Source organism: Opisthocomus hoazin, chromosome 11 (genome assembly GCF_030867145.1).
Source record: "Opisthocomus hoazin isolate bOpiHoa1 chromosome 11, bOpiHoa1.hap1, whole genome shotgun sequence".
Lineage (NCBI taxonomy): Eukaryota > Metazoa > Chordata > Aves > Opisthocomiformes > Opisthocomidae > Opisthocomus > Opisthocomus hoazin.
Genome location: NC_134424.1, coordinates 6,670,889 through 6,690,070, shown reverse-complemented (window position 1 = coordinate 6,690,070; position 19,182 = coordinate 6,670,889). Strand labels below are relative to the sequence as shown.

Sequence of the window (19,182 nt, the reverse complement as noted above, 5' to 3'; positions counted from 1 at the left end):
GTGTTTAAGGGAGTTTTGATACTGTCTGGACATCATGGATCTTTAGCTGGCTGTGTGATATTTTTTAAAAAAATTTGTTTTTAACTCCCTTGTAAATTCAGCTATGGACCAGTGCGGGACTAATTTCCAGCCTTCTGTTTACATTGAGTCTGGTTTTTTTTATTCCTCAAATCGTAAAAGTTTCATTTTTACCACTGAATCTTTAGTTATCCAGATTTCTGTGTTGACATCTTGTTACCTCAGCTGTCCTTTTTGGACATGACCTTTGCTGTATGACAGTTGCATCCTGCAGGGGGGAATAACAACCCAGAGACAAAAGATACTTAGCAAAAGGAGTAAAAAAAAATAAAAAATTTAAAATACTTTTGTAATGGAAACTGACTATTCTGTGTGCTGTAAGGCAATGGATAATAACGTCTGTCTAATATTTTGTTTAGAGAATGGCAGTGGTCTCTGCAATGTCCTGGGTCCTGTATTTGTGGATAAGTGCCTGTGCAATGCTGCTCTGTCAGGGGTCCCTCCATCACACTTTCCAGCAGCATCACCTGCACAGACCAGGTAGGACTGAAATCAGCTGTGGGATGCTGTAAGATTGCAGGCTTGCTGCCCGTGCTTATGTCTGTCTTGATGATTGAATAACCGTAAAATCCATTTTGTCATGTAACTTTTATGAGTTGCTTGCCTTTATATTGCACAGCATCTTTTTTGGGTCGGTCTAACGTGTTGTGCTTTGCCAATCTGAATTTGGTGTTTTCATCCTTTAACGTCATCTTCTAACAACTTCCCAACACAGGAATCCCATTTTGGATAACTATTTAGCTTCTCTGTCTCTTTCTCTGCCCATATTTCTATCTCCTCTTCTCCCCATTTTGTGCGGTTCTCAGGTGGATGTATAACTCTGAAAGACATTGTGACAGCACAGGTTTGGGTAACTTTGCAGTATAAGACCCAAACTGGGCATGGGTTTGTTACTTAAAATACTGGCACCAAATCGTGCTCAAGTCACTAGTGTTTACTGGAGGTCAGGTGTTTGCCTTAGCATAAATGAGACAGTTGCTCTAAGGTTCTCAAGTTTGCCTCTGAAAATTGATGGGGTTGCAAAAGTGCAGCCCAGAGGAGAATTTGGGGCTGTCTTTCAGTGGAGTGAAGTGCCTGCAATGTCAGAATAAATCCCCCAGGTTAACGGTGGAGAATGCAGTTCACTTTGACTGTTGTGATCCACAGAGACTGCACATTAGTAGTTTTATTGGGTTTTTATTAATAGAAAAAGATCACGTTACTTTTTCAACTGTTAATTGCACTTCATAGAGTGTGTGCTTTGTTAAAAATTGAGGAGCTGACATATTCTAGTGCAGCGCTGTCGTCTGGTTGAAAGTAGATGGGCCAAGAATGCCACTTCACAGATTTGGATCCAAAGAAAGGTGGGAGAGGTTCTAAGAACTTTAGAAACGAAAGATGGAAAATGTTAACTCACAATGATGAATCATTTAATAACGTGGCAACTAATACTTTAATGTTTTTTCATCTAACGGCATACCTTCAAAGACAGATGGCCTTGAACTGCAGCCCTTAATGTCTCAAAAAGTCTTAATGACTCAAAAGTTTTCCCAACCAAAAGCCATAGGTATTGGCGTTGTCTTGCTTTCTTGTAATAAAATTTGCATAATATGAATGAATAGACCAAAATCTGTGATAGACCAGCTCTCAGAAGCTAAGTTAGAGCATCAGATTAACTAATGGTGTTGTCTTTACTAGCTAGCACTGGAAGTTTGAGAGTATTTGAAGTTTGAGTGGTGAGGTTTTTATCTGGGACTTGCAGAGAAAGGAACAAAATATTTATTATAATGCAATCTTAAATAATGCTGACGGTTATTTCAGTCTGTCCCCCAGAGAAGGAAATGGGGGAAAAACAGCTCAGCTAAACAGAAAGGTAAAAGGAAAATGTAATCTCATTTTGTAAAATCAGTTGAAACAAGTGACATTATGAGAAAAAATGAGAGCTGGGCAGATTCGGAGCTCTGCAACATTTGCCTAAGCTTGAAAAATCACCTTTTTTATGAAGCAAGAACAGCAAGACACTGAATGCATACCAAGTGTTGGGGAAATGTGAAAAATGACAAAATCTTTCACTCAGAGATGTGATACAGATAGAGTGAAGGTTTTACAGCTGCCTCATCACCTACTTAGAAACAGCCAAGCTTTCCCTCCTGCGAGCCCTTCTCAGGCAGCTTCTCCGCACCTTACATGAATAAGATTGATGGTGTTCTGATCCCAGGCAGCCAATTTCAGTCTCTCAAGAAATAATCCACTACATTGACAGATGAGTGGAATTTGACATGATGTTCACCTCAGATTCAGATTGTGCTGCACCTGGGAAGTACCAGCTAGTGAGCGTCCTTTAGGGAAACTGTTAGAGATTTTGGACAATTTCTGCTGTCACAACAGAAAATCAAGACAGTGTTTTTTATAAGGCCATGAATTTGCAGTCTGCTAACTGAATGTGAAAGGTTGTACATAAAAGGGATGGAAATATGTTAACTAGCAAACTGATTTTAATGTATTCAACTGCAGTCCCTGAGCACACCCTATTTTTCATATTTATAATATTAGGAATGCGTCATTTACTTTTAGTTAGTCACTGTGTAAGTAAGATTAAAATGTTCAGCCAAATAAAAGTGAATAAAAAATGGATGCAGATGAGCCAGTGCATAATTTCAGTAATTTAATATTTGGTATATGAAATTTCAACTTATTGAATCATGGCAAATACAGCTGTAATCAATAGTGTGCTCAGCATACCTTTTCTTCCAGTTCGTGATCTTCCATAGATAATGAGATGCTCTAAAATAAGAGAATTTGAGCTGTTCAACTCCATCGTGGGGCTACTTTGGTCCAAGATAATTAAAGACAGGCACCCCGTCTTGTGCTTCTCATACTTGATGAGTAGAAGAGTCTCACTGAGCACAGGAAGATGCAGGTAAAAGATAAAATCCTCATGGAGTGTTTTTAGCATAATAAACTTGAACTGAACTGAGTGGATTAGCACAGTGAGTATACCCATCTGTACTACTGTGGCTAATCCAGTTTTGAAACCCTGGAAATCAGGGCAATATATGAAAAGGTTAGTTTATCATTAGAGGAAGCTTGGGATTTTTTTTTTCCTGAAGCTTTCTTAAGCAAGTGTCTGAATGGGCTGAAACAGGTTTGTGCACACTGCAATGACAAAAGTTTAAAGCTTCCTCTGTGTAGTATAATTTTTCAGTTTTATGATTCAGTGCTTCTTTATTCAGTTAGATGACTTAGCAGAAGGTACAAACCTGAAAACAAATGTGATAAACCGCTTTACGTGACAGTATTTGTAATTGACTGTAGCTTTATTTTCTGTGAAATGTTGGCAGGTGGGCACGGATAGTAAGGGCATAGTAAATATTGCTTGAATATAAGATGGATGATGCTGTATTATTTATACCTGTTCATGAATTATTTCTTGTCTCATTAACACAATGAAAAGTTTGAATGCTTCTGGTAAATACCAGTAAGTATCGGTGGCTGTTTCTTTTGACTCTGACAGTTGGGGTGGGCAGGGTAGGTTTCAGGCTTCTGAATCGCTGGGATCTGGAGGAGACCTTTGGAGTAAGCTAGGTGAGCACTATTGCAGTAGCGTTCCCCTTGGGTAATACACGTGGCTTTCTGCAGGTTTTTTATGACTATATTTCATTTTCATGAAAGTTATGTTAGGAAAAAGATGTGTGAAAGCATTCACATGAAATAACTTTATGTGGAAACAAATCTCCATGTTTTTTCAAGCATGTAATTTCTGTATGATTTAATCAGAAACACGATAATGAGAAGAATTCCACATTGGCCGTTTTAGGCTCTGGGATACATACAGTTGTAGAGCTGTTGAATTGGCCTGAGGATTAGAGTGGACAGATTGTGATTTGCAGTTAGCAGAGTGCCTGTGATAGTCCATTGATCATCTGATTGACAGGACTGACCCTGGCCAGAGGTAAGAAGTAGATGCTGGCATTTAGCAAGACAGTAAGATATTAACAAAGCAAAGAGTTCAAGGTTAAAAGATTAGAAAATAACCATTCCCCCCTCAATGATGCAATTCTTAGTAAATTTTCTGTCTTTGTTCCATAAATAAGGGTTGTTTTACTCCTGGTAAGGACCATCAGCTAATACTGACCGTGAGTTGCTTAAAAATATAGGGAAGCACATTGCATTCACCTGTAAGTTTGCGTAAAATAATTAGGTACACATTCAGGTTGCTAGGTTAGTCTTGCATACAGTGTAAAGACGTGAGGCAGACGCACGCAGAAACATGTACTTACTGTAGCAATGCTGACATTTGCAGATATGTTAATTAAAAATAGGCCTGTTCAGGGAGAGAAATCATGGACTGAATCAAGGCTGGAATCGTATATCTACTAAACATGAAGTACCAATAAAAATAGTGACAGTAGTTAATGATGTGCCCATTAAAAATCCTCTCAAGAAGTGATTCTCTATACTGCATATCACAAGGAAGAAAATCAGTCTCAAAGCAATTCTACGCAAACTAACAAGCAATATCAACCTAAGGATGCTCTGAGCATGTTTCTCAGTAGGCAGCATTTTGCAGAAATTTGAGTCTGTGGCTGTGAGCAAAAAATTTCTTAGTTCTGATCTTGGCTTTCCCACTGATTTCTATAGCCTTGGGGGAAACTGCGTATTTTCATGTTTCAAAAGGTCTGCTGTTTTCATATGCCCCATAGATGTGGCTATTCAGTTCAAAACAGACTGGGAAGAATTCTGGTCTGAATCTAATTCCTCAGGAAAGTACATAAAATATATGTCTTTACTTTGCAGAGCAACTGAGATTTGGAAGATGATTTCAACAGGATTTTTGCTCTTGGTATTGACAGAAGCAAGTGTAGGACTAAGTAGTTAATATCTAAATGTATACAGTTTCTGTGATTAGCAAGGATTTTACTCCATTAATCATACTGTCTGAATGCAAACTGTTGCCTTTAGTACACAATGTCCAAATTGCCATGGAACAACTTAGCCAGTATCCAGCAGATCATGTCATGGACATGAAAGCTGACAACTGGTGTTTCGTGCTGTGTTAATTAGAATGAAGAAAATTTATAAGCTCTAAGGCCTGATTCAGGTCTCATTTACACCAGTAAATGCATAGGAGGCACTGTGTATATCCTGGTTTGTTCATGATCAGAAAAGACTGCTCACAACCAGCTATTCCAGTCGCTCACTGGATGTCCTCTCTCTCATGATACCTTTCTGTTGTATACCTCTGGCCTTCACAGTCTGTTCCTGAAAACGTGAAACTACCAACTGCTAAATAAAGAAACTCAGGTTGGAGGTACTTCCTCTGTTCCTGGTCACATACAAAATACATTTGGATGTATGTGGGGAAACGTATTTGTATGCATTTTGTGTAGGCAGAGAACTGATGTAATGAAATCCACAGTTAAGGACGAGGTAGGGTTACTAACAGCATGGTGGCGATGAATTGCCTACGGTGCTTGTGTGGTACGCTTGTTTACAGCAGCAGACTTTATCAGAAGTATTGCACCCTGTGATTTTTATTTTTATTTTTTTTCTCAAAAATCGAACCTCCAAGAGAGAAACAACATGGCTATAGGGTGTGTTTGCGCCCAGAGTTAGCTATGTTTTTCTTTCTGAAGTCTAAGCTTCTGCTTTAATGGGCCTCTGTCTCTCAGGTAAAGGGGAAAGTGGAGGTAGGAATTGCTAAGGAGCAACCAGTACTCGATGGAGTGTCAAAGACAGCAGGACACCTCCTTCACCAGACAAAGGTCTGTAGCTGCGAGCTCACAGCTCAGTTTCAGGTGGAGGAAAGCTGTCACCGGTCACGCTGCTGAATGTGATGCCTTGTTACTTCTGATCCAGGGAGATGAAGCAACCTGAGCAGGAGCAGGTGTTGCAGCTCCATGGGCTGTGAAGAACAGCATGGCCGAGGTGTGCGGTGAGATGCTGAGCATACTGTGGTGCTTGGCACAGCTCTGCAGGAGCTGCTGGAAGCACAGCTGCGTTCTCTGCGATCGCCCCACCACACACCTTGTGCGAAAGAGCAATTGCGAGGTGCTAATAGAGGTATCTCAAGAGAAGGGACATGCCTCTTGCATGTGTGCTTTGTACTGGCAAGGTCAGTGCTCTGGTTTAGTCCCACTGCTCTGTCCTTCCTCCCTGCTGTGCTCCATCCCTATCTCAAGGTAGTTCAGCTCTCAGGGCCATCTGCAGGCAACCACACAGGCAGGAGCAAAGCACGTCCCTCTCTGCTTGGCAGAAGCTGCTCTAGGGAGACAGGGACCACAAAGCCCTCTTGCTGTGACGGCCCTGTCAGGCATCTTCTCCTCCCACACCCCTGTGCTGAGCCTCCATTTCCAAATGTAGCCTTGGGGCCTTGGTGAGTCATGAAGGGACCTTTCAGTGCACTGGACTATTTGTAGCTCACAGTCATGGTATTAAAGACTCTGAGAATTCAGACTATGGTGGTTAAGTCTCAAGGAAAATTTGGCACCTACAGATAAAAACCCCAAAGGCAAACTATGTTGCTCTGCACCAAAGTATTTCTGCTGATAACATCAGAAACCTGCCTTTAATGATTAGTCTACTTTAGTCCAAGGCTCATTTATATTTTAAAAGGCAATATCCAAGTGCATTTCCTCGTAAGATAAATGTATTTTCTCCCATTAAGTTTCATATTGTTTTATCCTATCCTGCCTATAATCTTTGTATTTCCTTTAGAATGTTTTCTTTTCCACTCTGCTGTGAAATCAACCTTTGCTGTGAGCAAGATTTATTTTCCTGATGGGATTCAGCATTTTTGCTATTTCCAGATGCTCTGTACAGAACAGTTCTTTTCAGCTAAACTTGTTTTTTTGCATGGGAGCTGTGCTGGAGATTTCTTTTCGTTGTGCTCTAGGCAGGGACCATGAGGATTGCAGCACAGTTGGACTCTAAATTTATGAGATTCAGTCAGTGATGCACAATGGGGATTTGGGGGTGTAAATTAAGCTGAATGAAGTTACAAAGCCCCATGTATGTATCTGTGACTCATATTTCTATGCTCTATTTAGAAGATTGTTATCTGATATCTCTCTCTTGCTTTCTGTATTCCTTTCAGAACAACAGTTTTCCCCTTCGCCTTCACAGTGGGTGAACAAACCAGTCCTGCCCTTCTTCAAAGGTCATTTCAGTGACAGCAGGTGCAGGATCACTGTTGCTATCATATGATAATCAATAATTATGTTGTAGTATTCCATTGTAATCCTTATTTCACTTTGAGAGAACAGCTTTGCTAGGGAACTGCCTTAGTGGCAGGACCTTACAAGTTTTCAGATGATGTGAAAGTGATTCCGTGAGAACCACCAAGTGAAGTGGAACACTTGGACAGTCTGTCATTGGAGGTGGATGAATTTCCTTCTACCAGGGTCCTCCCATTGTGGTGCTTTGTCTTTGAGCTACAAGTGGCCCAGGAGTAGTCTGCTGTACACTAGCAGATCCCACCGACAGCCACAAGTGCTGGCCGCTTTTTAAAATTGTGCATAAATATTTCTTCCAAGAGCTGTGAAGTTTTATTTGTACGTCATGCACCTTGCCTCTCACTAAATGAATAGGCAATTAAAAAGCAGCCTAAATGGCGATCCTTGTCTCTTAATTATAAGGAAGGCTGCTGGTTCAGATTGAAATGTGTTTATTCCACCCTCATGCATGATCCAAAGCTTGGTTTTGTTTTCTGTAGATGACAGATCTGAATCAACACCTTTTGTTGTGAATCTACTAAAACCAATGAGCAAAAATCACTTCTGTAGTTAATTTACGTGCAAGTAAATGTAATATTCGAGGCGAACTTGATCGGAAGACTCTGAACATCCATGTACATTTATTGAAAAGCGGGGAACTTGGGGTTGTGATTTCCTATGTTGTAAATGATGTCAGCAGCCAACAGGCTCTATAGCTCAGCCTGAGCGCAGGCAAGAGCCCCAGGATCTCAACTTCAGACTCTGGTAAAACTTTATTATCTTTTTCTAGGGTCCTCATTAACGCTCCTCAAAAATGCTCTTAAATATTTCTGGCAAGCAAAGCTTCAGTGTAATTTTACAGTGTTGTTAAGGATTTATTAATTATAAGATTTTCTTGCAGAGTCTATTTATATTTGATCGTGACATTAATTGGTTGCCAAAACAAACTAGAGTTAATTGTGTTTAATTAAGTGGTTAGGAGCAAGAAAGGATGGTTTATTTGGAAAATAGGTTTCGTTGATTTATATGTTTATTTTTATAAGAACAAGAATAAATGAAGGGAACTTCTTGTTTAGCATCTTTTCCCCTGCATGCTGCCTAGGAATCATCAATAACACAGTTGTGACTTCGAACAGGTTTAAGGATGGAAAAGTGTCTGAGTTACATATATTTGCCTGTACAAACCTATTAAGAAGTAGTACATGTTCACATTCTGAATCATTTTGAATTTAAATAAAACCTAAAACCAAGCAGAAATTATATCAAGTAACACTGAAAGTAACATTAAGGTAGGGTTCAGAACAATGCATTTTGAAAACATATTTCAGAGAATAACTTAGCTTTGTTTTGGATATGGCTGAAGGTGCTTTGGATAAGGAAAGTATGGCAAAATACACTAAAATAAGACTAGATAAATAATTTATATAATAATTATATTAATACAATATATAGTCATATTATATTTCTGTGATATAGTAATTTCTATATTTTCTATCATGCATTTCAAGATCAGCTAATTTTACTTCTTAGAAGCTTTTGAATGTCACCCTGTTTCGTATCTTGGTGATAAAATCAAAACTAAGTGGAGAATTGAGGACTTAATTTCTTTTAAGGAATCAGTTTCGGAAGTTGAAACTGTAATTTAAAATAATAATTTTATATCTTTGTGCCTTACTTACTTCTGCCTTGATATTCCTCATTGAGGAAAGATATAAAATCATCTACATAAGGTTTCCGCTACCCCAGCAGCTACCTAAACCATGTCACCATCCTGAAAAATGAATAAATCCTGCCTGGAAGCATATATTCAGATATACCAGGGGCTGCCTCTTTCCCAAAAGAAATCAAGACCTCACAGACTTCATATCCAATACCAAGGCAAACACGAGGAAGGTCTTGTGTGTCCTTCTAGCTGGTACCAGCTCTTGTTTTAGTTGTGACAGCACTGAACTTAAAGGAGGCCTAGTGTTTCTGGAAGTTGCCTTTTTTCCCCCAAATTAGGTTTCTCTGCTGTTTTAATTGAAGATATTTCACTTATCTAAAATTCTTGCTTGAATCTGTAAGCTACCAGGGCTACACTAACACTGTTGGCTGTGAATAATAACTTATGAAGTTCCTCTTCTTGGTTACTTGCATGGGATGCTTTCAAATCTGGGTGGTCAGTCAGTCAGAAGACACTATTGTTCACTAAAACAAAAGCTCGAGAGATGAGCTGAAGATAACAGAGGTTTTTGAGTTTGTAATTGGTTTCAGTGAGCCAGGGCAGGATCTGACAGAGAACGATTGTGTCTAAGCCAGCTCCAACATCTGTAGTATAATTATTTCTGTAGTAATATTGTATTTTTGTGAGGCTTTAAAATGCAGATTTTTTTTTTTTTTTTTTTTTTTTTTTTCCCCCGCTCCTCAGGTAATTAGAAACTGTCTTTCCATGACTGAAACTTCAGTGCTTTCTCCATTAAGTCAGCTGCCTGGGTGGTGTTTATCTTAACCTTGTTTTGAGTTTCTCCAACAAATAGTTGACTCCTTTAGTTCTAATTTAGTGTCTCTTGGTATTTCTATTATCTCTTTCTAGTTGGCAGGCAAAGAAATCAGATGTGCATCGAATGAAACCATTTGTCATGGATTAGTGCATGCAAATGCCTTGGTGACAGCAATAGACAAAAGCCAGTGAATGTCTGAATGCTAACTTGGGAGGAGAAAATTAACAAAGCCAAACCACCAGTGATAGCAGTCCCTAAATGAGACTGTTCAGTGCCTAACAGCAAGGCAACACTCTTCTGGCACCTCCCTGGCCGTTTTTTCTCTTAATGAAATCCTAAGACATTAAGGTAATGCGCAGTGACCCCTGCTGAGTGGAGACGAGTCCATGGGAGCTCCTGACTTTCCCAGAGCTGCTCGATGTCAGGACCTTCCCTCTGTCTATTAAAACTAATGTGTATCCACAGTGGAGAGGGGGGCCGGGACTCATGATTGGGCAAAAATAGAGAATACCATTAGTGGTACTCCAGCATGCGTATCCCAGTTTGTCACAGCACACTGGGAGTCAGAAGAGCTGCCAGGCGGGATACTGAAGTGGATTGTGTAGAGGTGGAATATATCTTCCTTAGTGTCTTGGTTGGAAATGTTTTGCATTTCCCTTTTCCCCTGAGGATAGACTTGGTAATTGTTTAATGCTGATCTCCTGCTGTTGATAACGCGCTGAATTGAACGAGTTGACAGCAGTTATTAGATATTTATCTCATGCTTGTGATTGCTACTCCAGTTTCTTTATGAGTCTGGTTGGACTCTGCTGAGGCCTAATGGGTAAGTGTGCGCTCTGCCGGGTTCCCCACTCGAAGGACGGTGTGAGGAGGAGCTGAGACACAGTTATGGGAAGGGAATTTGAGATGCCTTGACTGGGACCAGGCTGTGGATAACGAACATCCTGTGCACACTTGCACACTGTATTTCTGTCCCTCCCAAACCACCCTTAGGAGAGCACCAGACGCAGAGGCTGTGGTTTAGTGAAAGGACCACAACGTAGCCGGATCACATACCATTCACTCTAGCTTTTTACTCCATTTTAATCTTTTTTTTTTCCTCATTTCTTATTCTATTTCTAAATCTGTGTCCCTTCCTGTAAACCGATTTATTTTATTTTTTTTAATCTTTTGTTGTCTAAGCTTTTATGGCTCTCGCTTTTAGAAAAGACTCTCTGCACCTCCTCATCTTAAAGTCCAGTGCTCCTTGATGTGATGCTTGAGCAACAGAATGCCACTTGATTTCATCCCAACTAGAACACCATTCTCATTTTTATGAAATAGTTTCAAATGTTGCTATTTGGAAAGCACCGAAATAGAGCTATTTGATTAAAAGATTTGAAATGCTAAGATATATTTTCCACTTTCTGGTATTGACACCGTATTTTAAGTGTTTTCTAACAAGAACTGGGAAAAATATAAATTAAAGCCTTTTTCACCCATAGGCAAAATTATTTCTGTTGGTCAGAATTTTCACATGGGAAAAATTTCCCAGGTGCCTTGTGCCTGTCTCTGAAGCAGACTTTATGCAAGGCAATATATTATTAAAGTGCTTTCTAATTTTGTTTCCCCCCTTATGTTTTGATTTTGTGTATTTATACTGGAACCAGACCTTCATCCTTTATACACACAAAGGTTCTCCCTGTTTTGATGCTGTAGTGTAGTCAAGACTCCTTGTTGAGGTTGTGATGTTACCACAGACAGAAGCATGTTAGTCAGACTGGGTGATGCAGGCTCTGGAAAGCAAACTCTTGACCGAGCAGGACCAGCTCTGAAAATGCACAAATGTTGGTGCCAAAAATAGGTGCAAATTAAAGGGAAAGGAATTTCTGCTTTTGGCATGAATCATTTGATGGGTTCCCCTAGAAAACAGTTCCTTGCCTTCTTAGATTGTATTTGAATTGGCTTTGAGATGCATGTTGCTGCACAGTGTTTTATGATAATGTAGCTTCTATGAGCAGTGAGATATCAAGCGGTTCTTTTGTACCAGTCATACTCCTCTGAGGTTCAGGCTATGCAAGCCCCCCCCCCCCGCCCAAGCCCTGTTCTTATGTAAATTGAATTATTTGCTTATGTTCTTTTTTGTTTTGTTTTCTAGTCTGTCAAAGGAAAAGGTGTAATCTATAGTGTCTAGAGATGGAAACAAACTACAAAGCAGTATTGCATTTCTACTGAAGTGCTTCTGATGAGGGTTGCATGTTTTTGATATGCTGCTCCCTACATCTGAGGGGCTGTGCCCTTTAACAGGTGAGAAGGGATTATCCCTTAGTCCTGACAGAATCTATGAATCAAAGTCTGTTTAGGGGAAAATCATACGGAGTTTAAAATGCAAACCTGCTTTTAAATGTAACTATAGTGAAATTATTTCCTCTGTATAATACGTGTGCATTGTATAAAATAGTACCTAAAGTTTCAGAGGTCGTACTGTAAGCTGTATCCTGTCTGCTTTTAAAGAAGAGCTTTAATGTCCAGATTTCACATAGGAACCAAGCAAATATATGAACAAAATTCAAATATGCTTTTGTCAGCAGGGATTATTCCATAGTCCGATAGCACATACAAGTTTAAATACACCAATATTTGCTATAAAGAGAGCACAGTTTTACAGGACAGCCAACCAACACCTGTATTTCTGTTTGGTGCTTTTTGTTCTCTTTATGCCCAACCAAGGGACAGTTGATCCCCCTGTGCACTCTGTACACAGCATACAGCTGTGGAGTAGATCATCGGAGGAAACGGAGATCTCCACCATGAGCATATTTAGGGCAGCTGAGATGCAAATAAGCAAGGTTTCGTTATTCTGTTCCTCGCATAGCCTCTTTAAGTGAGGCTGGTGGCTGCCAGACACTGTCCTCCAGCTGGTACCCAGAGCAGGCATCCCGTCCCTAGTGCTCCATCCTTGGCATGGCTTGGTGTGCAAGTACAAGTGTTGCTGTGAGGCGGGTGATGGATCATGGAGGCTCTTAGCTCCCTCTTTTCATGAAATAAAGTGCTTTACTCTAAGCTAGCTTCACGCTGGCTTAAACTTTCATGGTGGTTAAGCTATAATCTATCAGACTGCCCCAGCTGTGAGGTGTAAAGAGCCTTCGTGTTCACTTACTGTTACTCAATTGACAAACAAGATGTTGTAGTGAATTTTTCCCCTGTGTCCATGCTCTCAGCTGAACCACAGGCTCAGCGCATGCAGACAGGCAGAGCGGCGTTTGCTTCAAATGTGGAACTTCCCACTTTTTGCTTAATTGCTTCCTTTAAGAGATGAGAAGGATGGGCTTGTCTTTGGACAAAAAGGCTTCTGCTGTAGGCGTGCTTCTCATTTGAGGGCTATGCTTCCCACCAGTTTTGTGCGATGCTTCCGATCTTTCACAGGCAGCATAACACTGATTCTGCATAACTCAAAGAGCAGATTTTTTGCAGTGCATCTGAGTTGTAAATCTTGTTAACTGCAAACTGTTATCTCAATACACTTGCAGGCCAGCTACAGCAGCATAAAATCTTGTGGTGACATAAATCATGTCAAGTTTTTTTAAATGGGGGAAAAAATCTCGGACTGTTTCATTTGCTACAATTGGAAAAAAAACTTAATCTCTTGATTGCTTCTAAAGACACAGATTGCTCTGTGGAAAGACCTAGAAGATCAGTCCCAAAAGAGAACTGTGCTGTGGGGGGTCCTAGATGGAAAATCACCTATGAACAATGTCTTGTTTGATCCAGCCAAAAGTGTGTGGGGGCACTTGGTAGGGCTAAGATGCTCTTATGGTCCTGCATGTCCTTCCCCTTTTTTGGCTGCTGCTGATGATTTTTTGAGCCAATTGCAGAAGTTTTGCTTCTCACTTGCTGGAACCTAGAAACCTCAAAGCTGGGAAAAGGTCTTCTCCATTGTTTACCTCTGCTTTGGCAACATAGAAGCTCAGAGGTTATATCTGTTTACCACTGTTGTTATGTTTCCTGGCAGGACTTCATGCTGTCATAGAGGCACAGCAGGAATCCTGTCTCCCAGTTCATGTGAGAGCCACCTGGTTGGACTGGGGAGTCCTGGCAAGGGATTCTTTTCCACAGGATGCTTTTCCTCTCATGTAATGAAAAGGCAGCTGAGCTTCACTGATGTCCACTGCTTGGCTTGCAGAGAGTGTCCAGAGGCTCTTGTTAGGCCTTGAGAATCAAACTAGGACTGGATTCCATCTGTATTGCTGAATTAATGTAAAAATTGATAATTTTAACCTCTTGTGGTTATAAGCTTTTAAGTGCTTGAGGAACTGTAGTAAATTTTCGTTTCTGTTGTGACAATTGTTTGTTTATTTTTGTAGGCTGAGGGAATACAGGGTAACACTTTATTTTGCAAAGCAGTGTTTCTTTTGTTGTGTGACTAAAGCAGTGTAAATAATTGAATTTTTTTTTTTATTTGACAGCTGAAGCAAGATATAAAGTGTTGGTTTGGTGCAGTATTTACATTTTGAAATTAGTTTAGAACAATTTGATTATTTTTCTTACTAACTGGAAAAGAAAAAAAAGAAAACAAAACTGGAAACAACTTGTATTTCTAAACAATGAAAGAAAAGCAAGGAAAAGGCCAAATTAAATTAATTAAAAAAAAAAGTCTAGAGAAGGTACTGCTTCTTTCTTCAAATAAGTTTAAATCAGAGTAGCTCTAATCAGAAGTTATGTGCTGCTGTAGGGATTGACCCTTCACCTTTCTCCCAAAAATAGAGCTGTGGTGTTAAGATATTGCTGGTATGGAGAGTAACTTCCAGTATCTCTGAATTTTCCATTTTGGATAAAGAATTAGGTGATCAGGAGACCAAAGGTGGGACATCAGGATTTTTCTCTCTCCCTTGCTATAAGAGGGCAAAAAAAGCCAGTCCATTGCTCACAAGTCTCCATGGCTAACATAGGGCTTTCTGTAAGGTTGAGTGCGCTTTGAGACAGGCCCTACTCCTGCCAAGAAGTGAAGCGAAGCAAGGGAGGAGGCAGTGCCAGACTCACAGCCGCTATAACTGAGCGCACAGCTCTGCTCTGCGATGGTGGTGCCCAGGGCTAGTCATGGAGAATTAATGCATGTGAAAAAGAGGTTTTAACAAGCAAAGGATGGGTATTTTAAAAATACCTTGTTGCAAAGTTTAACCTCTGGGAAGGGCATCCCATGGGTGATTTTGCTTTTCTTTCAGGAGAAAGCTGAACCACTGCCCGCTAACTCTCGGTACAGCGCAGTAGGTGCAGATTTTCTGCCCTTCTGCTGCATTTCAACATGTGGCTTGAACAGTGGCTTCTGTCTCCCTCTGCTTGTGTTTTGGAGGAGGCCAAGGCTGCACCCACCCACAGCATTCATGGCCTCTGTCCATCCATTCAGAAAGAAATGGGAGCCCATAGAGAGGGACAGCAAAACTTTGACAAACTGATGTTTGTCTGTAGTGCTATTGATGTTTTTTCCTGACTTCTCAGTCATCTCAAGATCTTTGCTAGTTTAATGAACCAGTTTCACTCATCAAGGTAACAGTTATTTATGTCAGAGACCACTACTCCTTCTCCTTTAATATGCATCTGTAGTGGTTATTTTGCTGTCCTTGAAGAAACAGAGACTGGAATATCACTTTCTGAGAGATGCTTCTAGGTTCTTTGTAACAGAGGCTCAGTATTAGAAATATGTTTCTTTAAGTAATAGCACCTGCTTTTGTCATTTTTATGTAAACTCAGCTCTGCTTTGCAAAGCACCACTGTTCTCGTCTTCCAGAGAAAATGTGGTTGTCTATCAGCAGTGAAGCTGTGTCTGTGTGCTCTAATATTAATCATTGAATCCAGCTGTTATGTAAACTGTATCTACATATGCCTTTTTCATGTCAAGTTCTTGGAGCAGTGGGAAGGGAGTGTGGTGGGAATCATAAGTGGCCATATTGGGTTTTAAGTAAGAGTAATTACAGTAAATTAGTGAGGGATTATGTGGCAGAGACCTTTAGTGAAATATATAGACTTGTCAAAAAAATAGTCTTCTGGTAGGAACATACTTGGCAGTTTTGACAGGATCCAAATTTTGGTAAAACAAAATGAAAAGGAGGCTGAGATCTTTTCAACAATATGATCAGTGGTGTGGTGGTTTGGGCATTTCCCTGGAAGCTGATTCAGATGAAGGACTTAAATCTCAGTCTTTCACTGGGCTGTTGAGTTTGTCTGAATTTTCCCTTTGCTGGGGAGAAAGTCAGATTTGACCAGTGAGCCGCTCGTTCAGCACGCAGGGAGCTGACGGCATAGCCTGGCAGCAGCACAGCATAAAGACCAAGGATTGTTTTTCAGCAGCACAAAGCACAAACCTCTTTCCAAAGCCTTGTGATTTTTGTAAAAGTACCAGCCTAGTTGTGTGTGATGTCTTTTCATGTTGTTACCCAGCTCCGTGGATGATCTGTAGCTGTCAAATCTTGCAGAGCCCCATCTTACTGCCAGCAGAAATAGAATGGGGTGTAAAACACTTAGGCTTGGTTTTGACGGCCCTTCATGTGGAATAGAAAATGTAGATCCATTTCATAACTGACAAAGAGCTGATTATTTATGTTTCTTAGAAAAGAACTGAGAATGTCTAAGAATCTTTTTTTACCATTATGGATGACTTTCCTTGTGTTTTCGCATCGTTCTTCCTGAATCATGACAAACTGAGATTAAACAACAAACAGCTCCTGAAATCTGTCATTTTATTCAGTGATTTACATAGGGTGGTACCCGTAAATTGTGGAGGCAGCTACCGGATACTGTGCATGAACAATACTTTATTTGTAATGTAGCTTTGAGAAACATCCTGTGAATCGTATCTGCAGAAGATAATGGTGCCATCCCATGAAAAAAGCTGCTTAACATTTTCAGGACACTAAGCCATGAGGCAAAGGTGCTATTTTTTTATTTTTAATATAAACCTGGAAGTTTTTATGCTGGATTATATCACAGTCTGCCTATCTCTTTCTTCTCAATGCTTTACCATGTCATCTAAATGTCAAAAGAACAAAAATCCACCTCCTGTAACAGGAAAAAGGTGAAGATTTTCCATTTTGCTCTGGTGCTCTGAATACTTTGACATCTGTAATATAACCATTTCTCAGTAAATAATTCAGCCAGTTTTGGACACCCTCTGTTGTCTGAAGCATCTCCCTTTTTTAATGGGAAGTTGTGGAAATGTGCTGTATAAAAGGAGAGTTAATTTTGTTCTGCTGCAAAGCCTCCTTATTTATGGTTGCTATTATTTTATGTATTTCCTTTATTACTCCTTGAGGAGGATGGAGAAAGGTGGCAATGTATCATCTCCCACAGTGAGGAGATGTGGGTACGCGCATGGCCAGACACGTCTAACCCTTTTGTTCTCAGTGGTGCAGGCATATTCGCATACAAGCCTCATCTTATAGTGCAGAGACCCGTTTTTAGTGTACAGAACTGGAATCTGCACTCACTTTCTCCACAGAATGTTGTCCTTTGCTCTTCCCTTATTTCTTGTCTTCTTAAAATAGCCCATGGCGGGGATGTTCAAAGCAGCAAGGTGTTTGGACTCTCATGGATAACTAAAGGCTAAATGTTTCCATCAGCTGACCAGGTCATGCAGTCAGTTATTCAGATAGTCTCAAGGGCTGGGGGTTTGGCTTTATTTCTGCTGGGCCTTGATGAAGACTGAAATGTTTGGAGTTTTGCTATTGCTGTGAGCATTGTGCAAGTGCCAGCCCAGAATGGGATGCTTCCCCCAGGACCATGGCGTGTCATGGACCAAAGCAGCAGTGGGAACAGCATTGTAAGGGGCAGCAGAAAATCCCTACATTGCATTCCCCAGGGGAAATGAATGTTGCTGCCTTCTTCAGGCCTGTCCCCCCCGCCCTGAGATAATTTCTGCAGTTCTCCTAATAGCAGTAAAGACATCTGTTTGAAGCTGCAGAAGCAAAATGTGTCGATAGCTGTGCTGGCCGGGGCAGTAGCAGGAACATCGCTGCAATGCGCGAAGCTCAGCACACACTTGCTTTCCATGATGCTTGTTCATGTACCCCCAGGCCAGTCTGGCTTTGTCTGTCCTCGGGGCACAGCCCTGCAAGGCTTGAGGTGGTGCTGGTGAGTTGTGGTCCTGGTGGAGGAGCTTTGTACCCATCCCCTGCTACTGCAAGGCAAAGGCCCAGCTGACCTGAAGAAAGACAAGGTGCCATCAAAGGCACAAGGCTTCTCCCATTCTCTTTAGTCTATATACACTTGTGATCTACTGGTTTTTTTCCTTCCTGTCAGTGAAAACCTTCAGAAATATTACCCCATGGATTGGAAATACTTATGAAATTCCCTGCTTTTTCATTATTGGTTTTGTTACCTGCCCACCCCACCCCCCCAAAAAAGGATACACCCTTCTAATATTTTTTTAATGACTTTTTTTTTTACTTTTACCTTCTATGCTCTGGTGGCCACAGTTAGGTAGACCTCAGTGCTTGCAAGGCTTATGTTTCTAAATGAAGTACTGAAAATCATAAAGGATAAATGTATGAAACCTGGGAACAATATCAATTATCCTGCCTTTCTTCTCTAGAAACATTTTTCATATTACATTTTGAATTACGATTCCTTTAACAAATTCTAAACTGTATATATATATATCGACTTAAGTGGAGTAAGTGCCCAAAGTATCATTAAGTTTTGCCATGACTGTTTCTGTCAATATTTAGTGTTTGGGTAAGTGCAGTTCGTGCTATAAACAAAGCCATGGTAAATAGGTGGATTGTATGTATACACATCCATACCTTACTGTAAGCCAACTCATTTCCTGCTTTACATTCCCCACATTCATGCGGGTTTCTTTTGTGGGGGCTTCAGGCACTGTGTGCTTGTGTAGGTGTGGTAAGATTCAGAAGCTCCAAATCCACAAAATCAATCCACTTGGTGATCTTCTGGTAAATAACACCCAAGAGTTTATGATTTATTCAGCTCTGTGATAGATCATAATTTGGATTTACAGCCGTTTGCCAGCCCGGCAGACAGAGGGGTAAATATCTTCTCCAGTGGGAGCTGCCAACCTGGCAGCACCTACGTGTTATGCTTGGGGCCCAGCAGTGAGGGGATCTTATGGCCTCCCCGGGGAGGGACCGATGCCTTGCTGCTCGGCGGCTCCCGTGGCTGCCTGGCTGCCCTGTGCTGCAGCTGCCTTTCAAGATGGGCTGTAAAGATCTGGTAGTTATCAGGTAGTGGGGATGTGAGGTAGTAGCAGGTTTTCTTTACTGTAAGCTTGCCAAGCATTTTGGTTTCATCACGCTTCTTCTGGCAGTGATAGATATATTAATTAACATTTTTATAGCATAATAGTCTATAGCCTTAAAATGTCAAATTGTGAGCGCATTTGTAGATTAGGTTCAACTATTAGTGCTTTTCCAGGAATTATATATAGATATGTATTCTTTATT

The 19,182-nt window shown here is 40.6% G+C and overlaps 1 protein-coding gene across 3 annotated transcripts in view; it reads left to right on the top strand.

Annotated features, from left to right (window-relative positions):
* Positions 1 to 19,182, top strand: part of TAFA1 (TAFA chemokine like family member 1) — a 236,099-nt gene that overhangs the window by 2,518 nt on the left and 214,399 nt on the right. For 2 of the 3 annotated variants that reach the window (XM_075432472.1, XM_009936639.2), the window contains exon 2: positions 438 to 558. The exons of the other annotated variant lie outside the window; for it this stretch is intronic. In XM_075432472.1, the coding sequence (XP_075288587.1) occupies positions 441 to 558 (118 nt within the window). In that variant the 5' untranslated portion in view covers positions 438 to 440. The remainder of the gene's footprint in view (positions 1 to 437; positions 559 to 19,182) is intronic. 3 annotated transcript variants of the gene reach the window in all.